Source organism: Vidua chalybeata, chromosome 7, assembly GCF_026979565.1.
Source record: "Vidua chalybeata isolate OUT-0048 chromosome 7, bVidCha1 merged haplotype, whole genome shotgun sequence".
Taxonomy (NCBI): Eukaryota; Metazoa; Chordata; class Aves; order Passeriformes; family Viduidae; genus Vidua; species Vidua chalybeata.
This window is the reverse complement of record NC_071536.1, coordinates 32556025-32576536: the sequence shown is the minus strand read 5'-3', so window position 1 is coordinate 32576536 and position 20512 is coordinate 32556025. Positions and strand designations below refer to the sequence as shown.

At 40.2% G+C, this 20512-nt stretch overlaps 1 protein-coding gene across 6 annotated transcripts in view; it reads right to left on the bottom strand.

Annotated features, from left to right (window-relative positions):
* Nucleotides 1–19940, bottom strand: part of CCNT2 (cyclin T2) — a 26805-nt gene extending 6865 nt beyond the window's left edge. For 3 of the 6 annotated variants that reach the window (XM_053948066.1, XM_053948068.1, XM_053948067.1), the window contains exons 1-8: nt 18801–19940; nt 17965–18046; nt 11406–11534; nt 10836–10896; nt 9695–9757; nt 3420–3465; nt 1960–2123; nt 125–195 (exon numbers count right to left, since the gene is read on the bottom strand). In XM_053948066.1, coding sequence (XP_053804041.1) covers nt 125–195; nt 1960–2123; nt 3420–3465; nt 9695–9757; nt 10836–10896; nt 11406–11534; nt 17965–18046; nt 18801–19165 — 981 coding nt within the window. In that variant the 5' untranslated portion in view covers nt 19166–19940. Of the gene's footprint in view, nt 1–124; nt 196–1959; nt 2124–3419; nt 3466–4239; nt 4348–5708; nt 6798–9694; nt 9758–10835; nt 10897–11405; nt 11535–17964; nt 18047–18800 lie in introns of those variants that run through there. The other 3 variants (XM_053948071.1, XM_053948070.1, XM_053948069.1) reach the window with 3 other exon arrangements.
* Nucleotides 19941–20512: the final 572 nt, after the last annotated feature.

Here is a 20512-nt window from a genome sequence, read left to right as displayed (position 1 = left end):
ACCACCTCCTAACCCAGATACAGGAAGAAAAAGCAAGTACAGCATAACGAAACTTTTTCCCCTGGTTCATAATTCTCCTAGAAGTTCATCTCTGCTTGCTAGACACTACAGGAAAGTTTCTTACCCGCCAATTTCTAATTCTCTTGAGCCTGCTAGGTGTTTTCTCCAGTATTTGCAGAAACTCATGAGTTAGCTCTGAATAAGAAAAAGAAAAGCCATTTTTACATCTGATTCTGTTATAAACAGGTAAAACTTAGCCTAGAGTTGTACAGCTTTTGCAGTAGATACTAGTCTGTGCATGAGCTGAATTAAAATTTTAAAAAATTGTTAGGCAAGTGTGGAACAGAAAAGTTTACAGTATTCCACTGGGACAGACTTCTGACAACTACACACATTCTGAAAAACAGGTTTAACTATAATATTTTGGTTTTACACTTGCACAACCTGGATTTGTTAAGACCAAAAACTAGAGAAACAACAGTTTCTAAAATAACATACTTGCCATTCAGCCTGTACATATTCTGTATGGAGTTAAGTTTCCTTGAAAGTATAAATTTTTTGTACTGTACTGTTACAGTCATTCCATCAAACTTCAGGAACAACCAATATCAGCTCTGTACAAACCACAGCTATCCCATGGCCAGCCAGACCCGTGGAAGGACTCTGTTTTAAATAAAGTTTTGAAATAATTTGTGTTCAAGGTGGAGTACCTGGCTGTGTTAATAAAACAAAAATCTTTACAATTAGTATGCCCACAGGAAAACACACATCTCCATGCTTATCAGCTGCAAATAAAAATACTTTTAATTGAGACTTAATTCTAGTCATAAGCTAAAAATAACTGGGTACAGTCAGAATTTGAATGAAAAAGTACATCTTTTACAGGTCTGGAAGAACTGGCTTCTCCAGAATTCCACAAGCAAGTTATAACCTAAGCTGCTCCCAAGTGCAAAACTACCTCAGCTCTTAGGTCTACCTGGGTCTGTTAAACACCCCAGCTCCATAAATGCTTGAAGGACTAAGTGATGTTCACAAGGAGCTCACAGCATTCCCCTGGGGGATTTCACAAATCCAGACAATGAATGTTTACCAAAGCCACAAGCCCACAGCCAGGTGGGATGGCAGCAGGGTGGTGTTTGGAACTGCAGCTACAGCTTAAAGAAGCCCAATAAGACAGAGATGTTTGAACCTGCCCTTTGAAGCTCACTCTGGTTCTGTGCTTTACATGACATCTACTCAACTTCTCACTTTCAAACCCTCCCTCCTCAAAGTGCCATTAAGAAAGAACAGCTCACCAGAGGAAATCAGCAGGAACAGAGAGTCAATGCTGGGCCATCTGAAGCCTGGAGATCTCCAGGCAACAAACATTTCACTCCAGGACCAACAAAGTCCAACACACAGATCTGAAAGGCCCAGGAGCTCCCACATCCTCTACAGCAGTAAATCTGGCCCTTAAATTCAGACTCCACTGTAGTAAATACTATCTTAAAAGACAGTAAACTTCTAGGAGTAGGGTGTTCTAGGCATATGCTTTCTTCTTACCAGAGTCTGAGATCCTACAAGCTACACCAAACTGTTAACACAGAACTGCTTTCATAAACGTGGTAATTTAATGTACAGCCTTAATGAACACTGTCACTGAAACAACACTAAGGTACCTGAAACCATCAGGGCTGCATGAATTGCACTGACAGATTTCCATCTCTGTCTTGGTTCTGAAAGGCATTTAAAAGCAGGATCTATCCTCCACCTGCAAAAAGTATGTGGACACCCCACCCAGCAGCCAAACCAAGTTTGCCTTCTGAAGTTCTCTCCACTCCTATCCCTTTCTTTCACTGAAGATACAGCACATGAAGCCAGTGAGATTTAATTTTAGCTGAATGCTCTCACGACATGCTATGCTCCACCCTTACATGAATAAACCCTTGAATTTCAAAATGAGAAAGGAGCATGACTTACCATCCAGTAGCTCTAGAGTAACTGAGGGATCTACATATTCCCACCAGTGTTTTCCATCAGTTGATACTGGAATCTCCCAGTTGGACCACTTGCAGGCCAAGTGAATGCACACACATGCTATCACTGTGGGCTTGTACTGAAGACAGAATGTGGTAAGGTGAAGGCTGTTGCACACATTTCGTAATGAGGAACCAAAGGAAACCAAACATGTAAAACAGAAAACCCAAAAAAATCAACCATTAACATACAGAATGATACCTTGTCAATCAACAACAGTTAAACATTTTGTTGAATAAGCTCATAAGATACCTTACTGCCCTAAGAAAACAAAGGGCAGGGCATTTATCTGGCAGAAAAGTTAATTTGTTTTTGCTATCAAAAGCTTGATGAACAATAAACAAATTTACCAATTATTCTACTGTACTTAAGTACTAAAAAGGACAGTATAATACGGTGAATTAAAATTCTGCAGTATAATGCATAGAGCTAATTGTGCAGTCTCCAAATGAGACAATCAGAAGGCCCCCAGCAGATTCACAGCAGCCAGGTGAGTTATTTGTGGGCTTTGCTTTCACCAGGCCTGGATTTATGACATTTGTGATGTTGTCTTCAGCTTCCAGCCCCACAAACACAGTGGTTCACTTTCACTGCTTTAGCATAACTTCTCTTAACAGCTGCTTGAGTACAGAATCTTGCTCATCAAGGAACCACCAGGATTTATTTATTTATTTTGAACAGTTCTAATAATCAGCAGATACTGTTTAAAAACTGTATCTACACATAATGCAATCTTCTTAAATAAAGGTTAAAGCAGTTTTGCCAGAGGCAAATTGAAGTAATCAAGACTAAAGTCTGCTCTCTAATTTTCTATGACAGGCTATGTCTGCAAAACACCCACTTGGAATCCTAGAACTTTAAATTTATCTAAGTACTTGAGTTTTAAAACTATATATAAAGATTAAAGAGCAGTTTCTAAAAGAAGTAACATTGGGCTAGTACTAGTCTATCTAAAAAGAAAAATCAGCTAGTTGAAAATACCTTAGGCCCATTAGAATTTTATAAGTTAAGACTGAATCAATATACTTAAAGTTAAGAGAAAACTGCCATTAACTACAAGTGTAAACTAAAAATAGTTTTGTACTTACCAAGATGCTCGGATTTCTAGGTTAAGTTTATCTCTTTGTAATCTTTAGCTGCTATTCAGGCTACCAATTTTAGACTTATGCACTCACAATCGAGAAAAAGTCATCAGAAAGCACCACTACACTTCTCATTGTGCATTTAAGCCCTTTGTGCCATCAGGCCCTTGTCCAATACACCGCACTGCAGGCGGGGAGGTACCACCACTGGAGGTGGCCCAGTCCCCCACTGCAACAAGGGTAAGACACATCAGGGGGCCCTGCAGTAAAGGAAGCTATAGTGTGCTACAACAGTGCAACAAAGAGGTTCAGGATAACAACCTGTTGGTAGCCATGAAATAGGATGTCTGTGCCAAATCCTTGCTTGCTGTAAGAAAAGAAAAACAAGAGAGATTAAAGATCTGCACTTAATTTGTCAGGTTCATTCCAAAATTCAAGCATTTTTACCTTCCAAAAATCACTGCTGGGTATTTCTAAAGTACTGATCTGGCTTTAGCTAACTAGCCTTTAAAATAATCTCTTCTGAGACACAGAAGACTGAGACACACTCAGTACTGGAACTGGACCTGTCATTCCCTTCAGTGCCCCTCCCTCCCCCTGCACAGCCCACAGGACAGCTCCCCTCCAACACCTGACAGGTGAGCACTCTGCTCTGGGAAGCGCTGCTTCCCCACCCTCACTGCAGGGGATCCCTGCTTTGAGCTGGGAGTGCAGCAGGCACTCAGTCCCGGCCAATTCACAGCTCCAGTGCTGTGAATTCACAATTCACAGTGCTCCATCTGCTCTTGGAGCAGGAGCAGGACACCCTCCCAACTCCCCAGAAACAGCCACACCTCTCTCCCAAAGCCCTGTAACACAGCAAGCCCCCAAACTATGTGGGAAAAAAAAAAAATCAGTTTTCTGCTCCTTCTAATTAAGAGCACTGTAGTAATAACATTTTGCTCCATATTTGTTAAATCTATGCCAAGGCTTCAATAGGAAACAGACAAATTCATTTGAGTTAGTCAGAAAAAAAATACCAAAACAAACCACAGGACTGCAACATGCCAGAAATGAAAAACTGACTTGGGCTTTTACAGCCACAGAGTGCTGACCCCTAGAGTGACACCCCAATGCTCCTCACTCAGGTAAGAGAACTTACTGTAACATGCATTTAATGGAATAGCTGGGCACAAGGGGTTTAACCGCAGATTGAATGCAGCCTTCATTGAATTCTTACTTTGACACTATCACTTGAAATCAGTGCTACCTGCAGAAAGCGTAGTGTTGAATTTTATGTCAAAGGGAATACTGTTAAACTTTAATAATATTTCTAGAAAGTTTGAGAAATACTACAGTGGCTTTTAAATTTAGTTTTTAAAAAGCATATTAAAATGTGATTTAACTCAACTTCTAATAATTGCCAAGGATTAAAATTCAGATTTTTCTTTATGCTACACAGCCAGAAGTGCCATAATCTAGGAAGAATGTGGAAGCTGCAAGGTAACAGGATCTGTTCCTACACACAAATTCACAAATTCTACTAATCCATAATAATCAGAAGGTGAACTGACAGTGTGTTATGCTATAATTTTAGTTTGCACAATGTAATGGTAATTGCATGCCAGAAAACCAAGGAGTTCAACTTCTTCCTCCCATCTAAAAAAAAGTAAGGTGGAATCACCAAAAAAAAAAAAAAAAAAGATATGAGACTGTCATAACAAATAAAAGTCAATGGTTGAGTAAGACTGAAATTGATGTCTTGCTCTTCATTTTTCATCAAAGCAATGCCTAAAGGATCTTCAATGATTTATACAGTCCATAAAGTTACACGTTTGAATTAAGGGAGCAAGACCAAGAAGCATCTCTACTCTCACTGAAATGCCCCTTCTGAACAAGGAAGAAAAGCAGATGCCAGAAAACTTCTATTTAACATCAGCTTGAAAGATGAGTAAATCAAAACACATACCTGGAAGAAAAGAATCACATTTTGAAACACACACTTTAGCCTCAATCAAAAAATTATTTGCTAAATACCTTACCTGTACTAAAAGTAATATGATTCTGTTTCAATTTATTTACAGCTAAATAACAATCATTGCCAAAACCAGCCAGAAACTGCAGCTCACAACTAAAGCCATTGATAACACAAGGCACAACTGAAAATATCCGTCCCAAACTCTCCTATGTAGGGCAGCTTTGGTTTAGCAGAATCCATCAAAGAAATTAAATCTAATGAATTTTGGTTCCTTTATTTTGGTGATTTATTTCCATTATAGCAGTGGAAAGTGCATCTCCAAAATTTAAATCATCTTGAAGCAGGGGCTAAAACAAGCCAGCAGAGCTGCTCTTATAACTCACAAGCTGCAGGACCAATGGCTACGACACCAGCCATGAATGACCAGTTTTAGATTTTAGCAATCAGGAGTGATTTAAAACATCCATCCTGTCTCACTGCTGCAGAAGCAGCCATAAGACAGGGATCAGTGAAATAGTCATCAATATTTTGAAACAGGACTTGCTGTCTGACACACCTTCTGAGAGGCTGTCTCCAAGGAACTGCCAACTGGAAACCAAAATGCTTTTTATTGGGCATAGCCACACAATTCACCGCTTGCAATTCCAAGATACCTGAGTCTTTTTCTTCAACACAGCTTATCTTGGATCTTGGGATGCTCATGAAAATGTGACTGCCAAGTCCCCATTAGGAGCTGGTAACTGGCTGTGCCTGGACCCTGACAATGTGTGAGCATTCCCCGGAAAGTGGGAATGCTCACACTGGCAGATTAGCCAGTCAGCATCAGAAGAGAGAAGCTTGCTGAAGTCCTTCTGGCAAAAACAAAAAGCCCCAGTCTCTGAACAGAGGGATGCTGGAAGAGTGCCTGTTGTATCTGGAAAGGGCTGGAGGAGGCCATGGTGTAGGCATTCAGGTCTGAGCAGTCCTGGTGGCTTTACTTTCTTGAAAGTATTTAAAGCTTGGGAACAGGCCCATAAAAAGCTGAAGTCAAAGTTCAGAATGGGAAGGCCATCTGTAGCAAGTGCTGGAGTGCAGCTGGTGTTTCACATCTTTCCACACCACTAAGTTTCAAATTTTCCTCATGAGAATACCCTCTGAAAAAGCAGATGCATTTTCACCTCCTCTTCTGCTGACTTTGTCTTTCTCAGCCTGATTTAAGCAATGGCATCTGCACACAGATACTATGGAATATTTGAAGGATTTGACAGTGCAATTTTCACAAAAGATTAGTAAGGATCATGGGTGTTCAAGATACCTGATAACCTGCAGAGTAGCGGAACAATCCTAGAAATCCTTGAGATCTCATCTTCAGTTCCAAAAGGTTGTATTCCAACACAGAGAAAGGAGTGACTGAAGACTTCCCAAGATGGAGATGAGGATATGGATTCCAAGTTTCACCAGAAGCAGGCTGAGAACAGACTGATTTTGCACCAGAGTGTAAGAGGACCATGCCACAGTCTTGGCACCAGGGCAGTTTCATTGCTGATCATTCAGCTAGTGTTGAAGGCAGCAAGGGCCAAAACCAGAACAGTTTTGGTGGGGTTGTTTTTCCCCTTTTCTTTTTTCCTTTCTTCTGTTCACTACTGGAGCATTCTTGGAATGGACACTGAAGCTTGCTGACAGGCCCTCACATATCCACTGCCTTCAGATTCCTTGGACCTGTGGGATCCTAAGGAATGATGGTCCTGTCTCCTCTTCTCAGTCTCTTGACACTGAGGAAGAATGGTGCAGAAAAAATACTAAGCCCACACCATTTTCCTTGTCTGCTATACTGACCAAACTGCAAAGATGGAACAATTTCATTAACCCATGACTCTCTGAACACCAGGAGTAACTAGGTATTGTATGCCTGAACATTATGAATCATTTTCTATCCATCCAGTCACCCCTCCTCTGCAATGGTCTGTGTTGTCTAATAAAACCTTCAAAACAGCTTTCAATCTTAGAGAAGAATTCATTTTTTCTTTAGTTGTATGTTGAAGCAATTATATTTATTTGCACCAACTCCCACTTACTAGTTCATCTTCAGCTTCCAGCAATTGATTTTGGTGAGCCACTGCCAGACTAGACAGTCTTCTGACAAAGGACTTGGCTGAATTTTTTGAGCATCATCAACACAACCTGGGTTCTTATTTTTTCATTTTGTTTTTAAAGGGGATCGCTTACAGCTTAATAACAGGTAACAGTGACTGCATAAAACAAATTACCCTGGATGCAAGACAGCAAAAAGTGATGGAGAGAATCAGGCATCCTCTGAGGCACTGCAGTTTAGTCAGCCAAAGGGCCCTTTCCCACCACCTGACAATGCAGTGCACAAACCCAAAAGCACGTTCACAGACCTCACCTAACTTTGCTACCTCTTTTTTGATACTCACTCAGACATTACATTCCTCCCTTCTTCCTCTCTCCACACATGCAGTTGGAAGTTTAATTTAATGTTAATCATCTTTATTCAAAAAAAGATAACTCTGCCTTCTGAAATGGTGCTTTTTGTCCAAGATGAGGTTACCAGAACTGGATGAAGTAACCTTGGGTTCTTTAACTTCTCAGTCAATCCCATTAGCACTAAAGGTTTAACACTGACAAATCTTAGGTATATTTTAAAAGCTTCAGGACTCAGATATCTGAGTGTTGCATCTACTGACACTGAAAACCCACACTGTCCAATAAATAAATGTTTGGGGACAGAAAACTAAACTCCTACCACTGTGTCTTTGAAGATAATCACTGTGCCCACAGGCCCATGTCTCTGTCCTCTCAACACATCAAACCAATGTTCCATGGCAGTTATTCTATCCTTGCCTGACTTGTATGCATGACTTCAAATTTAATGCCTGGTGTTTTTAATTAATTTGTTTCCTTTTTCTTATTTTAATATGAGATACTCAAATCTTGTGTTCACAGTCTACAGCACTCCTAGGGACACATGCTTCCAAGGATTCCATACACACACACACACACCCTAATGAGCACACCTCCTTCAGTGAACAGGTTTTTAAACATCAGACACATTACATTCACTGTGCACCACTCCTTGAGCTACACGGATTTTCAGCCCTCACTGAAGTCTTGAGATTTCAAGACTTCATATCACTTTAGACTTCTAAGAATTTTTTCAAGTCTGCTGACATTAAATATGTCAAATAAAAAAAAAAAAACACAGTATCTTCAAAGTATGAATTCTGTCAGCACAAAAAATTAGCTTACAAAACACAAAGGGAAAAGCTGAACTGCCTTAGAGTGGTATCTACCCTTGATGAAAGGAAATCCAGTTTGTGTAGCAGTGTGCCTGTAGGCTTGAGTGAGACACACTGATGTGGAAATCCTGAGGCAATACAACATTCCCCCACCCTTCCCCACAGCCCCAGACACCAAACAGAAGCACAGTGGCTCCCCAAGAGAGCAAAATGTGCTCACATTTACAGTGACCAACAGCTAAGAAAAGCCAAAGCAAAACCCAGAGCAGCTGGTGCAGACTACTGAGACTTCAGGTGCAATTGGACTCATGCACCAAGTCACAACCAAATCTGGGCAGAAAGCAGAGAATCATTATCTTACAGCAAGGAGAGCAATAAACCACTTTATATGCAAGAAAGTTACAGCACCAGCCCTACTCAGTGTCTGCAGACACTACACCAGAAAGCTACAGCAAATAAGAGACATTCTTCCTTAAAGGAACACCATTAATTCCAGAGTTACTACAAAGCAAATCTAGTTTACAGGGTCAGGCTGTACCTAAGTTTTATATATTTTATAGAGGGAGAAGAAAAAACACCAAAAACTTAGAGGCACTTATGCATTTTTCACTGCAAAACCAGCTAATGACTAGAGACTAACAACCATGGTCTAATAATTTCAAAACACTTTTTACTTAAGAAACATAATTAAAGTGTAAAGCTTATTTTAGATGCTTTTACAACTGCTTGTTTTTCATCCTACATCTTATAAGAGGGTGTTTTAATCTTTTTTTGAAGATCCAAAAGAAACCAATTCAAGAATTAAAGATGTGCCAAAATGCCACAAAAAATATAGAGAACAAAACAGGTTTCTAGCCAGTCACATTAATGAGCTGCAGACAAGTTACAGGATATGTTTCACCAAAGGTTTGGGATTTTGTGCTACCATCCAAAACAAGTAAGGACACACTGCTCCAGAAAAACAATTAGTCACACCTATTTGCATGTGACAGCACACCTGCTATGCACTCTCTTTATCCCTCAGTCCATTACCTGAAAAGCTTTGCTAAGACAAAAAGCTGGCAATTAGCCATCAATGGGCAAAACTATTTCAGAGTGAAAATCATCAGCTCAGAACAATACCATGGATCTGGCCAATCAGTTTGCAACTGCTGACTGCTTCTGTCATTCCAGAACACATGGAACAGGTACGATTAAAGTCAAAGCTAGTAAGAAAAAAAAAAAAAAAGACAGAGAACTGGACTCTTTATGACTCTCTAAAGGTAAATATCAATCTTTTAATAATTAATTTAAAACATCGGATAACATAGTTGGAGAAAAATCATATTAGACAAATAAAATTACTTCCAAATTTTATGAGAAAGGTAAAAGAGGACTTACAGAAGTGGTTAAAAGTCACTGACCTCTCACTAACTGTGTACATTTCACAACATCTGTGTGTGGATGTTCAATGGTAATCTCAAAACCTGAGGAGTTACAAACACGTTTTAGAATTATACATTTGCATCTGTAAAATAAAAAGCAAACCCCTTATGTTGCCCCACAGATCTAAAAAATTTGCTAAACTTTTGCACTGCAGAGTAAGTAACACTATTTAAGTGCCTTTTATTCTTTACCTTTTCATACTTTTGAATGGCAGATGGTAAAGCCACTTTGTAATCTATTACTAAAATATTCCTCCAGTAATCTTAAATCCTGTACACATATAACCTGGGAAATTACTATCTTTTTAAAGCTGAATATATCTGAACAATTTCTAGTAAGTTAATAAGTCAGTGAAAACTGTACTGCAAACACAATGAAATATGTGTGTGCATGTATACTTTTATTAATTGATTTCTAGCACTTAAACATGTTGCATGTATGAAATTAGAAATGAAGTCAATTTGTAGATCAGTGACTAAAGAAACCCTTCTTGGTTTATGACACTGTTTTAAGAACTAGGTCACTACTGTGAGCTGTTTTTTTTAACAATACCCCAAGTGGTATTTAAGAATATCTGAGCAAGTCAGTGTTCTCAGGCCTCTGGCTGTAATTGTCTCTATGGTATTTTAGTCAGAAGAGTGTCTTGACACAACATTCCACTTCAAATTTTGGAATCATCTGAATCCATTAAATAGTTACACTACAACTTGTGTTTGTTCAGAGTCAATTACATAATGTTCTTCTGTAGAAAGGCAGAATGGGGAAGAGCACTGGGTACAAAGCTCTTTCCAACTGCTTCAGGACACACACAGCCAGCCTACCACACCATGTTACCTTACGGGAAGAAATGTCAATGTTAATTACTACTTGGAGTAAAATCTGTTTGGAAGCCTACACATTTCTATCTCAAACTGTCAGAAACATCTCTTTCACAAGTACAGACACACCTTTCTTCTCCACAGTGAACACAGCAGAACTGCTAACACAAAACTAAATTCAGAAATTATACAGGAAAACAGTTAAATTCTAGTACCAATAGAACATCAAAAATCCAATTATTTGGGTCCCACTAGCTCTTCATGGCAAGCTGGCTGCACAGGAGGTTTTAGAAAGACATACCTAAAGTTTGAAGCATTATTGTTTCAAGTATAACCAGCTCTTGGGCTTGTTGAAGGTATGCCTGAAACAAACAAGCAGACAGGTGAAGACACAGCAATCGATTGCCTCAGAACTTCGCTCACACACTGCCTCTCTGGTACAGCACTGGCAACACAAGGCACAGCACCAGTACCCACAGCAGTGAGCACTGACAAGTCACAACACTTCACACTGCGGTTACTTTCCTCCACCAGTACACACACAGCTACAAATTCAGTTCCACCTGCCTGCCTTTCACAAGAAGATTAATTTAGTTTGGATTTCAGAAAATCTATTCCAGCAAAGCATTTTTGGGAGGTCAAGTGGGTGCTGTAAGAATTTCAAGATGGAGCAATCTCTTCAAGTTTCATAACAAATAAGTGAATCTTTAAGAAACTGCACTAAGTAACAGAAAGACTTAAATGGTATAAAAACAAAGGCTTTTCTTCCTAGGCTGCAGAGAGCAATATTCCAGTAAGACAATGTAACAAATCATTAGATGAAATGTCATCTTTCAAACCATGTATCTTTGAAACCATAACTTCCACCTACATCACTCTTTGTATCCAGCTGTGGCTCTTGAGGATGAAGACAGGCATTTGCTACTTTAATAACATGTTCAAGTTTCCGTGGCTGTTCCTCCACTTTTGCAGCCAAAAACAATGCCGTGGGAGACATTATCTGAAGAAGAAAAACATGTGTATTTTTAAACTTTTTACAAGCAGGACTTGAATTTTTATGGAGTCTAAACTAGCATAGAAAAGGTTTAAGAAGTTGGATTTGTGGCCTTTTTTCAGTTTTGAAGTCATGCAAGGTAACAAAAATATAACTAGTCATGTTTTATTTTGTAACTGACGCAATCCTCTCAGCAGCACAGGGAAGGAGTAGCATAATGTTAAATTACATTTGTGAGTAAAATGTCTGAGGTCAAACTAATTCTAGTTCAACATAAAATATTTTGGCCCAGAAGACTTAGTCACAGTAGAACAGGCTGTTTCAAGTTAAATATACTTCATGAGAAAGTTCATCCAATTTCTTGCACAGAGCGAGTCACTACACCATCTTTTCAGTAGAACAGCTGATCACAAGTTCTGGTAGCATTTAATTCTCCCAAAGAGTGAGAAACTTTGCAGATAACTTTAAAAACAGCTTGTTATATAAACATAGGCTCTACAAGTAAAAGAAACTTTATACACATATATTCTTAGAAACTTTACTATATGCCCAGAAGTATCTGGAGAACACAGCATAAGGATTTGTAAAACACCAGTTCTATCAAATATTAGTAAAGACTACACATCACATTTAAAGATGAAAATTTATAGGTGTCATAAGGTGACAGTTCAGTATCACCTACGAGTTAGCTGTGAAGTACAATTTTGGTGCCTGTTGTCAGCTAGAGCAACTGAAGTGTGCAGACAGAACACAGCAAACCACAGATCACTGATGAATTAGGTTCTCTTTGCATGCAAAAGGTGCCCATGTTAATCAGGAATTAAAATGGTACTAGAAACCATCTAGACATAAGCTGATTAAAATGGTTAAAATTAAGCCAGTATAAATCATTTATTCAGAGACTGAAATAGCTGCTTGCTGAGTATTTAATTAATGCATGGTGCAAGTAGTGCAAGTATTGGATTTGTCATTCAATGCCCAAATAGAGCGAGGCTAAATAGGAGACATAGCCCCCCTAAAGTCAGACTTGCTTTTTTTGCCAGTAAGCAGCCCTTTTTTATGCCAAAATGAAGCATTTGGTATAAAAATTTACAATATATGCACAACTGCAACAGACTAATTAAACATTTAAGGGATTAAATTTCAGAAGCTTTCAAATGTACTGAGAGTACTTTTTTGCATCCTTAAATCACTTTGGAAGGTCTGCTTGGGTCTTAAGTAAAACTTTAAAGGCGGCAGACTTGAAAATTGACACCTTGGTAAAGCAATACCCTTTGATGAGTAGAAGTGTGCCATGAGAAATCTAGCAAAAATCCCAGTCTATAAAAATCAACCACCCAAAACAAGTCACAGGGAGCAAATTCTTTTACAAGGGAGTCAAGAACCCCTGTTTTCTTTTTAAGAATCTTGTAACCCAAGCCTGATGAACAAATGAAATAAAAACCCAAGGTGAAATGTTGCTGAACAAGGCCATATTAGCACTGTCATTTAATACTTCTGATGATTCTGTAGAAGTTCCTATCCCATTGCTTGAAGTAATGATTTGAAATTCTGGAAGGGATTTCCTTTGCCAAGGACATACCACTTGAAATGTGTCTCACACTGGGAGATAAAACATTTAAACAGTAAACATGATGGAAACACTTTCTGGAGTTCAGAAAGTGAGAGTATCAACAGCTATGAAGTGGCAGAAAATGCAGAAGATGTCAGGCAGCACACAGAGGCATAAAACACATGTCATATAAAGGTATTTTACAGAACTCAGTTTTCAACAACTGCCATGGCTGGAAACATTTCCTTTTCACAGAGGCATTATTTGAACCAAGTCACCAGTGACCACACAATTAAATCTCACTCACTGTTACTCTGTGGCTGACTGCACCAAAGTTCTACTTCTTTCCAAAAAAGCACCATCAGGCTGACTTCAGGATCTCTTCTGATTTACTGAAGCAGATGAGATCTGGCCAAGAAGTTCTCCACACAATTCCTGATCTCCAAGACCTCACACAAAACACAGCTCTGGAGGCTGATTAAGTCAAGCTAATTAAATGTCATACAATGCTGGTTCATCAGAAATCTATGTACAGCCCAATTAACTATTTCCTTCAAAAAGAAGTGTTGGCTTCTGGCCAAAGAATTTCAGGTCTTTATCCTATCTAGGACAAGGGTTCTCACTCCCAGTTTAGAGTAGGCCATTATTTTTAGCTCCCTTGGTATTGATTCAGAAAAATAGACATCCTAGTAAAATTCCAGAGTTGGCACAAATGCAGTCTTCAGTGAACACACCCTGCTAAGTGTATAACTGGCAAAGTTACTCAAATGCTTTCATTCATTTCCAATTACCAAAAATGGCAAAGACCCCAAGCAAAGTAGAACAAAAAAAAAAAAAAAAGCAAAATTAAAGAAACATACTTGACAAAGCAATAGTGCATTTCTTATATATAAATATCTTAATTTGGTATCAATCAAAATAATTTAAATTATATACTATACATTCCAAATAGTCTTTGAGAAACCTTCAGAACACATGTGATATATGACATTAAATCCACTTTATTACTAGCCAAAATAGGAAAAATCCCCAAAACATAAGAGCCTTGTTACCACAATCCAAAAGCGTTATACAGCAAGTTTCACTGGCAACTGTGGTACAAGTCCTTTTTCACTTAAAAAGTAAAAGATAGTGTAATGACAAAGGCACTCAGAAAAATCTCAGAACACATCAGCAGCATGCATGTAGCTTTCTGAGATCTCCCTCTCCCTTCCAATGCCAGTATTAGCATGTTTTTAGACTGATACAGTTTAGCCTAAGACATTAAGTGCTTACAGTTTGTGAGAGGGTTTTCAAGTTTGAACACAAAGAGCTGTGAGGAATTTTTTTTATTATAACCAGGAGCTCACATTGCATAAAAGCAGCAAATATGTTAAACTGCACTATTAAAACCAGAACTGAAGTACTCAAAACAGCTTCTAGCTCAACTAGAGCTTGAAGTGTATTATGAAAGTTTCAAGAACTTTGCAAAACTGCAAAGTCAACTGTTTAATACTGTGATTTGGACAAGGCACAAGGAAGGGAATGCAGAAGGAAACAAAACACCCTCCACACAACTCACCTACCTTGCACTTGAAGGAAAACAATTCCTCATGCAGCCTTGTTTAAGCTCTTCACTAAGCTCCACTGCATGTCACAAAACCCCCTTGACATCATCAAGACTATTTTCAACTGGTTATTTGGTATTCCTCATGGCATTTCTAAGGATTATATTTAAAAACTACAGCTCCCATTTGGATGCCTTACCTCTCATTGCCAGCATATGAAGGATTTCCCCCCCCTTCTGTTCTTCAAATCAGAGTGTATTGAAGAATAAGCATCCAAAAGAACTACTTGCTATAGAACAATGTAACACACAAGTACTATAGAAACAGTATTTGCAGAGGAATTTTAATTTTGAAGATATTTTAAAGTATAATAGTGAGGCTAGTACTGCCTATAAAAAGGCAGCAAGCTCCCTTCCCCATCCCAATATTAGCACAGACTAACTTTATACTTAGCAACCCAAAGTTCCTGTGCCCTGGTCAGCAATGCAGAAAGAATAATTTGTGCTGAAGAAATCCACAGTAGCTCCTGTCATTTGCACAGCTAGGGAAACTAGTAGTCAGGGCATCCAATTCTGCTTCCCAGAATTGGTAAAGCAAGATTCCATCCTCAATGGGGCACAGCAACCTTGCAAGGACTTTGCCTGCCTTGACTGCAACATCCAAACCTCAATGCTTTCTTCTTTGCACCTAAATGCATGTACTCAGTAATCCAGAGATGTGCTAGCTCACAGTAACTTCACAAAAAAAAGGGATATTTGGCCAATAAGCAGCACATGTACTACATTCCCAATGAACCAAGACTACATTAACTGGTACATGCCACCCCTGTGGCTCTACATTGAAGATACTGCTGGGAATTCTGGTCCCTGTTCACAGATGACTCAAACTCCTGAAAGCCTGTAAAATTGTTTAGCAGTCACTTACACTGAAGAAAAAAACCCCATAAAATGAAGACAACAACTATTCAGCAACTGAGCTTCCATTAGAAGCCCTGTTGTTAACAATTAAGTGCAGGTCACATACATGTGTATTTGTATAACCTGGCAGTCATACATGATGATAAACGTGCAAATACTTATTACCAGACTAAAAACACTCATCTACCAATAAAACAAGACAACACAGGCCACATTTTTTCAGCTGAAGATCATATGGCATTCTGATTAATGGCCATCTAATTTTCTTGCCCCAGCATTCACATTCCTTCCTGCCATGGATAAACAGCACCACGTGCACACAACAAAGAAATATTAGAGATACACTGCATATGCTGTAGGATAGATTACCTAGGTCTTGCCTTTGAGACTGCCACTACCTTACTATTCCTTTCCAAGGGTTACTTTCTTCTTGCAGAGATGAATACTGTTACATTTTTTAGCTTGCCAAGTGCTCTGGAGATTTGATATTAAGTATTTATTAGAGTTCTCGGCTTCTGCTTTTTCTACAGAGGACCTAATGGATGGTTTGGGAATATTTTAAAAGTGACTCCATTCACTGAGACCCTCTTTATCCTACAGAATTGTAAAAAGAAAATGCTCTTGCCCATCAGCACATACACAAAGCCACTCTCTGGCCTTATGCTCATTAAGAATTACAAAAAGGAGTTCATCAAGAATCAGTACCACTGGGGTACAACCTGCAGTTCACTTGCCTTTAACTTTGAACATTATTACCTGAGAATTAATTAAACAATACACTTCCCTCCCCTGTAATAGCTGTAGTTTCCATAGCATTCTGCCCTTACATAGCTTACTTGTGAATTTTAAGATTCATAATTTAACTTAAGCCATAGTTTTCATATGAAGAGCAGTACACATTCAAACACTACTGCACTGTCAGTTCCAAATGACTGTCATTTACCAGCATCCAGTGAAAACCCAAACACAGCAGCCAAAGCTTCTTGCTGCCTAAATCTAGCCCAGATTACCTGCAGACAGTACAAACAGCACTCCAGCAGGTGATATAACAGGTATGTGGCTCTATACATAAACACAGCAGCTCTGCACTGAGCCATCTCTTCACTCCAAGCAGCTCTAGTTTATCAAGCCCACAAGCCATCCAGCAGTTCCAGAAAACTTTGGATGCCTCAGCAGCTCCTCTTCCACCAGCTCCAGGCTACTGCTAAGTGGGCAGAACAGCAGCAGGAGGGGGGAAAGAGGAACTTGTATGGATGAATACTGCACTTCTGGTAATAAGCTGCTGGAAATTTGAGTTTAGCTTAGATTTTGCATGAAAAATAATTATATACACTTCTGAAATGTACGTACAAACAAATACGTATTTCCAGCTGAACAGGCACCAAACAAGATGCCCATTAGCTCAGCCAACAATAATGAACAAATTCATGACAGGAAGAAGAGTTGGCTCTCCTTGTACCCCGCTGTGTACCTGCCCCAAGCGCAGACTTGGGGACAAGGTTTGCAAGAGTCTACCCCTTAGCACGTAAAGGTCTGCTCTGACCTAGTCCTAACATCTGTCAGTCTTAATCTGTTTTGTCATAAAAAGATCTAAGAAAACTCATCCTTAACATTTAATGACAAACCACCATCACTATTAACTGTTCTTGCTTAAAACAAACAAACCCCAAGAACACCTAGACTATTATATTATTATTATTATTTTCCCACCTATTGCATCCAGCACTGGACATTGAAAAAAAACAAAAAAAACAAACAAGGCTCACATTCCCAAGTTGTTGTCTCCAGTTCCATACCAGTTACAATGTTCCTCAATAACAGCTAGCTGAATTTTTACTGAAAAATTCTGTTCTTAACAACACATTCTGTGTTCAGAGTCAACATGTCCAGGTTATTAGGCAAAATAAGATTTATCTCAACAGATGGAAAAATTTTTCTTATCTAATATGAATTATCACACCACTTAGGATTAGACAAGCTAAAATAATTTACACTGCTTCAGGAACAGCTACATAATCCATATGGATACACACATAACCACATCATCATTGTCAGACACACCATGCCAGAACTTCCACTGACTTCACCAAGAATAATGTGTATTCCTACACATTAGCCTTTCAAACTTCAGCACATAAACACCAGCTACATATGAAACATCTAAATGTATCCTTCACACATCTGAAATGTGCTTGCTGATGGTGCCTATTTGTTTTTTTTATTTCGATGGCAGATGATAAAATCTACTTGCTAGTTTAAGTAATCCAAAGTTGAAAATAAGTATCCTTACTGCTTCTAAACCATTGATAAGCTAGAATTCCCAAAAACAAATCACACTTCACACTCCTGCATGTAACACTTCTCAGTCAGAACTGCCAAAATTATGGGCATACTATTACGAAACATAAAATCATACTTACATTTCGATTAAATTTTGTGAAGGAATGATGCATATAAAACCTGTGCATGTAAACAATTGCAGTATTTATGGTAAGCTGAGATCTGGAAGATTAAATGAAGGAAACACTACATATTAAGAAAATTGTCTACAAGAACTGAAAGCGATGCGCTTTCCCTATCAATCACTGCTCTCAACATATTGTCTTCAGCCGAAGATGGATTAGGGACGTGACACTTAAGAACTTAACTGATATTAACACATCCTTAACTGATATTAACACGTATCGTTCCCATCTGTTTCGCAGACCATGTGGAGATTCCTACGCCAGGCTCCCCACAGTCACCCACGGAATGAAAACTCCTCAATGGGCGACATTCACTGAAACACACTCTCAAGTGCTTTTGTTTTGTTCCAGTTCAACTATTTCAGTCAGGGATTTGAGGGTTTGGCCTTGCTCTGATCGATTTTTTTTTTTTTTTTTTCCTTTTAAAAATCACATTAAAGAACGGCTAAGGAAGAGCTGCCCATTTCGGGGAAAACGGATTTACTTAACTCGGATTTACTTTAGAGAAGCCCCAACAAGCAGCTACGGCCACAACGGCGGCTGTGAGGGCAGGTGGGAGCCGAGTCCCTCAGCGCCGACAAAGAGCGCGGCGCGGGGGCTTCGCCAGGCTCCTCCTCCCATTCTGTGCCTCCAGGCCACGGCTCCATCCCGCGGGATCGCCGGCCGGGGCTGCGGAGCAGCGGGAACGCTCCCGGGGACAGCTCCCACACGAGGAAGAAGGTCTCCCGCCGCCCCTCCACACGCGGCCCCCGCCGCCCTCACGCCCGTCCCGCCCGGCCCCGCTCGGATACACGTTGAGGCGCTGGCCCATGTCTTGGATGAGGTTGGCCGCCTGCTGCCGGTACGAGAGCTCCTTGTCCGCCTCCACGCCGCAGCGCCGCGAGGGCGTGTTCTCCAGCTGCTCGCGGCTGAAGAACCAGCGCGACGCGGCCGAGGAGCCGCCGCCGCCCCGCGCTGCGGACCCCGCGGACCCCGCGCCCGCCGCCGCCATGACACCTCCTCCTCCTCCTCCTCCGGCGCCTCCTCCCGCCGCCTCCATCGCGGCTCTCGCGAGAGCTCCCGGGCCCGCGCGCGCCCTCCGCCATAGAGTCTCGCGGCGGGGCGGGCGCGCGCCGGGCGGGGTCACGTGGGCTGCGGCGGCTGAGGGAGCGGCCATGGCGGCCGCGGCGTGAGGGAGGCGTGAGGGAGGCGCGGGTCAGGGAGCTGTGGGGCCTGGAAGGGGCCTCTGCGGCACACAGCCCGGCCGTCAGCCCTGCACCGCCTCCGTAACCCCTCTGAAACAGGAACCCCATCGGCCGGTGCCCGCGTGGAACACCTTGCACACCTCCAGGGATGCTGACTCCAGCACTGCCCTGTAATACCTATCCCATTGCCTGACCGCCCTTTAACTGCGTACCTATTTCATACGATAGTTCAAATATCTAATCTCGGTCTGGATACCTTTATGCTTTATAAAGTGAAAAAAAAAAATGTTAGAAGCATAGGATTCCTTTTTTTTAATGCAAGCACATCACAGAACAGCCTACTTGGAGGATGTAGAAAGGGAGGAAAGAAGGAAAATATTTGGAATGCACAACTAGTTCCTAGAAAATTCCTGTCTGCTGGCAATATCAGCTTGTGGACACCTGAGAAATGCACAAGAAAATGATGAATTATTATTATGAATTGTGTGATTGCAGATGAGCAGCTCCAGCTTGTCAGTGATGGAGTGTTCCAGCCGTGGTTTGAGTTTATGGATTCAGGGTTCAAAGTGTGCAAAAAGATATTTAAAGTTCTGATCACCATGCATCAGAGAGTTCTGCTGATGTTCAGTACATGCCACTGCCAGTCTGCAGTGGTTTTGTTCACCTGAAGTTACATCACAGTGAGTTCTTTTACAACTTCAGTGCCAATTTTATACAAGTAGTTGTAATCTTAGAACTAGACCCCACAGAATACTGATGAAATATAGAGATGTATAATGCAGCACAGGCATGAATTACTTGCCTGAACTTCCCAAATGTGTATCTTCTTTAAGATCCTGCATGGGCAGAGCAAATTTAACCTCAAAGACTTCTCATGTACTTAGCTGATCTTGGACTTCATATTTGTGTGTCTGTAACAATCAAGGTACAATGTTTTACCTCATTGTTTAAACCACTGTGTAAAGCTCATGGAGTTTGGGTGTTCAACTTAGATTCTTTGCTCCTGCACTAATTAGTGGAGGATTATTAAGAATGTTCTCATCTGGTTGCAATTAGAATTTTACATTAGCTTTGTTAATGAAATGAAAAGATGGAGGAAAGATTTTTTTTATATATATATCCCTGTCTTAAAAATCTTAACATATAAAGAATAGATAGAATATCATTAAATAATGACAGTGCATAATGAATATGATTTATGCAGGGTATGCACATTAATTAACTCCCATGCAGGGTACTGCAATCACCCATTTAGTCACAGGTTAAAGTAATTAAATACTGTTCTTGCTATTGGAGAGGTTCCAGACCTTGGTCTCCAA